This window comes from Austrofundulus limnaeus, unplaced genomic scaffold (genome assembly GCF_001266775.1).
Source record: "Austrofundulus limnaeus strain Quisiro unplaced genomic scaffold, Austrofundulus_limnaeus-1.0 Scaffold1026, whole genome shotgun sequence".
In the NCBI taxonomy this organism is placed as follows: Eukaryota; Metazoa; Chordata; class Actinopteri; order Cyprinodontiformes; family Rivulidae; genus Austrofundulus; species Austrofundulus limnaeus.
In genome coordinates this window covers 108,186-111,938 of record NW_013953428.1, presented here as the reverse complement: position 1 = coordinate 111,938, position 3,753 = coordinate 108,186, and the positions used below count along the sequence as shown (strand labels likewise).

The 3,753-nt window shown below is 38.6% G+C and overlaps 2 protein-coding genes across 2 annotated transcripts in view; one reads left to right on the top strand and one right to left on the bottom strand.

Annotated features, from left to right (window-relative positions):
* LOC106533810 (A disintegrin and metalloproteinase with thrombospondin motifs 8) overlaps nucleotides 1-1,340 on the top strand; it is a gene marked incomplete in the record, with an annotated part of 40,309 nt that extends 38,969 nt beyond the window's left edge. The window contains 1 exon segment of the mRNA XM_014030248.1: nucleotides 581-1,340. Within this exon segment, the coding sequence (XP_013885702.1) occupies nucleotides 581-1,319 (739 nt within the window).
* A 2-nt stretch (nucleotides 1,341-1,342) lies between these two features.
* The window catches only part of zbtb44 (zinc finger and BTB domain containing 44), a 43,573-nt gene continuing 41,162 nt past the window's right edge, over nucleotides 1,343-3,753 (bottom strand). The window contains exon 6 of the mRNA XM_014030250.1: nucleotides 1,343-1,688. Coding sequence (XP_013885704.1) covers nucleotides 1,520-1,688 — 169 coding nt within the window. The 3' untranslated portion in view covers nucleotides 1,343-1,519. The remainder of the gene's footprint in view (nucleotides 1,689-3,753) is intronic.

The window sequence follows — 3,753 nt, the reverse complement described above, 5'->3', positions numbered from 1 at the left end:
GTGTGTGTGTGTGTGTGTGTGTGTGTGTGTTTGGAGAAGTCACCTCCCAATAAATGTCATTTTGGAAAATCTAACTGCTCACTTTTACTCAGTACTTTTACTTTTAATACTTAAGTAGATTTTGTGTCAGAAATTTACTTTTGATACTTAAGTACAAAAATATCAGATACTTTAAGACTTTTACTCAAGTAATATTTTTAGAGAAGACTTTAACTTTTACCAAAGCATTTTTATGATAAGATACTTGTACTTTTACTCAAGTAATACTTTGAGGTACTTTATACAACACTGTTTAAATCACACCATTGTTCAGTTTTTGTTTTTCATTTTGTTTTAATGAGTGATTTGTTGCAGGATACTTCAGCCTCAGAGCATGAAGCAATAAAAACATTGGTTAATAAAATATGAACAAAGACAACATGATTCTTATGCAGAAGTGATAAAACATAATAAACATAATTCCCTGTGGAAAAGTTCAACTTTATGTCATAGTTTCTTTACACTTTAACACAAACAGATGATTGTTAAGCTTGTCTTGACAGTGTATCTATTGTCTAACTTTATTCTTCTTCTCTGTCAGATATGGATACAGCGACATCGTCACCATCCCTGTTGGTGCAACTAACATTGACATCAAGCAGCGCAGCCACAAAGGAATCAAACACGATGGGAACTACCTGGCAGTAAAGAGAGACGGTGGCTCTTACATCCTGAATGGAAACTTCTCCGTGTCTACAGTGGAGCAGGACATCCCAGTGCTGGGGGCAGTGTTGAAGTACAGTGGCTCTTCCACCACACTGGAGAGAATCCAGAGCTTCAGGCAGCTGAAAGAAGCCATCACCATCCAGCTCCTGGCCACTGGAGGAGACGACAACCCCCCCAAGATCAAATACACTTTTTTCATCCCTAGAGACACAACATTCAACAAATCCAATGAGAAAAAAGGCTCGTATTTGTCTACATTTACCTTTGATAGTGTACCTGAATGGGTACCAGGAGAATGGTCTGAGTGTTCCAAAACCTGTGGCTCTGGATGGTCCAGGAGGAGTGTGGAGTGTAAAACCAGAGAAGGGTTTTACTCTGGTCAGTGTGACAAAGAGCTGAAGCCCTCTGACATCCGGCCTTGTGGGGATCTGCCATGTCCCATTTGGCAGATGGGGCCTTGGTCTGCTTGTTCACGGACTTGTGGTCAGGGAGAGCGTCACCGAAGTGTTTTCTGCATAGACTACACTGGGAAGACTGTGGAGCCAGAGAAGTGTGATCCAAACAAAACCCCGGAGCCAGTCTCTGTGGACTGTAACAACCAGGACTGCTTCTGAGGAGCACTGAACTTACCTGTTTGTTCAAAAGGCTCAAACCAACCACAGAGAGAAAACATGAATAAACGTAGGCATCAAGAGTAAGTCCAGAGGTACAAAACTGCAAAAACAGCATGGAATGATTACAAAGAGAGGTGATAATACATAATAGTTACCTGGTACTTATACTTATCAGGTACGGCAGCACAAAGAATCAGTGGTTAGCACTGAAGCACCACAGCAAGGAGGTCCTGGGGTCCATCCCACGTTTGGACCTGAGGCTTTTCTATGGAGTTTGCATGTTCTCCTCGTGGCTTGAGTGGGTTTAGTCTGGGTGTTCTGGTACCCCCCACAGACCAAAAACATGTGTGGTCTTCAGGTCCAGGCCACCTTTGTAAAAGGTGTAGATTATCAGTCATCAAAGACATGGGAAATGTAAAACAACTGTGTGTTTGCATGTTCATCGCAATGAAATCCTAAAATCCCAGTGAGCTAGTGACCTGGCATGGAAAGTATCACAGATTCACTGATTTTTATCTGTGCAAAGATTGGTTTTTTATGGTAATTTGCTAAAAACCACATCACAGAAACACTAATGTTGCCAGAACTTGTTTACATAAAGGGTTTAAAAGTGCATGAGATGTTTCCTCTACAAGCTACATTTACATGCAGGTTAGTCTTGCTGCCCTTATCTGGTACTTGTTATGTATGTTGTGTTATGTGTGTACCTGGTGAATACCAGGAAAATATGTACCAGATAATATCACAAAAGGACCAGGTACATACTGGGTTGTATTATAATGCTACCACCCCAAAAATGAAAACAATAACAAAAGTTACAAAGTTAAAAGTTACTCTAAACGATCTGTTTGATCTGTCAAATGTTATGTGCACTTTGTGTGTTTTTTTTAATGAAATTAGACAACCACTGTTGAACTAAAAACATTTTTATCTACCTCAGTGCATACATGCTAGAGTTAAATGTGGTGTCTGCGCTCTCTGGGATGAGGTTTTTGTCCCACTTCAGAAGGATCTCACATTTTGAGGTAACTTGATTCAGCCTGATGTTGGCTCTTCCAGAGATAGGTGGGCTTAAAACGTTGGTGTGAAACCTGCTGTCAGAAACCAGTACAGTGTAAATATACCTCCACAGAACCCAGTACCATGTAAAGCTTTGTTCAAACCTACTATCAAGTTAGGCATCGAACTGTTAAACCTCTGGGAAATGTGCTCATGTGATTGCTTCTCTATGATAATGTATCCAATGTTTGCTGTGTTTCTGTCCTGAAAACTGGGAACCAGTCGCTTCCCAATGGCTCAGCAGTGTTTGACTTTAGTTGTGGCGACCTCTTCATGGACTGGACATGAGAGAAAGCTGCTGCCCCAAGCTGTGAGAAGTGCAGCTAGTATTGCGAGGGTGAATTATTCCACTTGTGGCTTGGGGCTGGCTTCACAAGCTTCAGCAGACTTGTTTTAATTTGTCACTTTCTCTTATAAAGTACTAAGTGTATTAATTTTTCTTCAAATTATATGTAGATAAGCAGAAACAGTCATTGTTGACCATAAAAACACACTTCAGTTTGTAATTGTCCTCTACTTTGGTGCATAGTGATGTTTTTGAGACGAGCAGAGGGACAAACAATCATCATTACAAAAACTCTGGAAGCTTTATCACAAGGTTAAGTTATATTATCTACGTTGTGTATAAAAAGTAGCACTAATTATTTTCCAGACTGGTTATAAATGTTTAGTGCATCATATGCAAAAAGTCAGTTTTCTGTTCTGACATGTGTGTATATTTGATTTATTTTATTCATGTTAACTTACAGTATAATATAATGTCAAAAAGATTGATCATTGGGTTGATATCCCTTCAGTGAAGGACCATGCAGTTTTATTATTACAGCTTTTTAAGCTATTTATTTTTGTATAGTTTTTATTTACATGAAATGAATGTGGCAGAAGTTGCTGTCTGAGTTTTGTAGTCTATTAAATGGTCAAATAAACACATTTATGTAAATATTTCTGCTTATTTCAGAACTTTTTCATGGCAATTAAATGCATTATTATGCTATATTTTATTAAATGTATACTGTACTAACTTTAAACATTTATTTGTGCAAACTGGTGAGTTACTGAGCCGTAACAAACCAAACTTGCTCTTTAAAACTGCGTTGTATTTAACCAGACACCCTGCAGAGGGAGGCCATCCAAAAAAAAACCCACAAAAAAGAACAGACTTACAAAACAAAACACAAACACCCAAAATCCCTCCCCACCTATACCGAATCTACTGCAACAACATGAATCGATCTTGTATTAATACAAGTGATACAATGAGCAGGTTTGTGTACAATGAAACAATATTTAACTTTTACACAGAATTATCTGCTGAAGTTTTTTCTACATAAGATATAAATGGCTGCCAGATGTCAAAGAATTTGTTTACAGATCC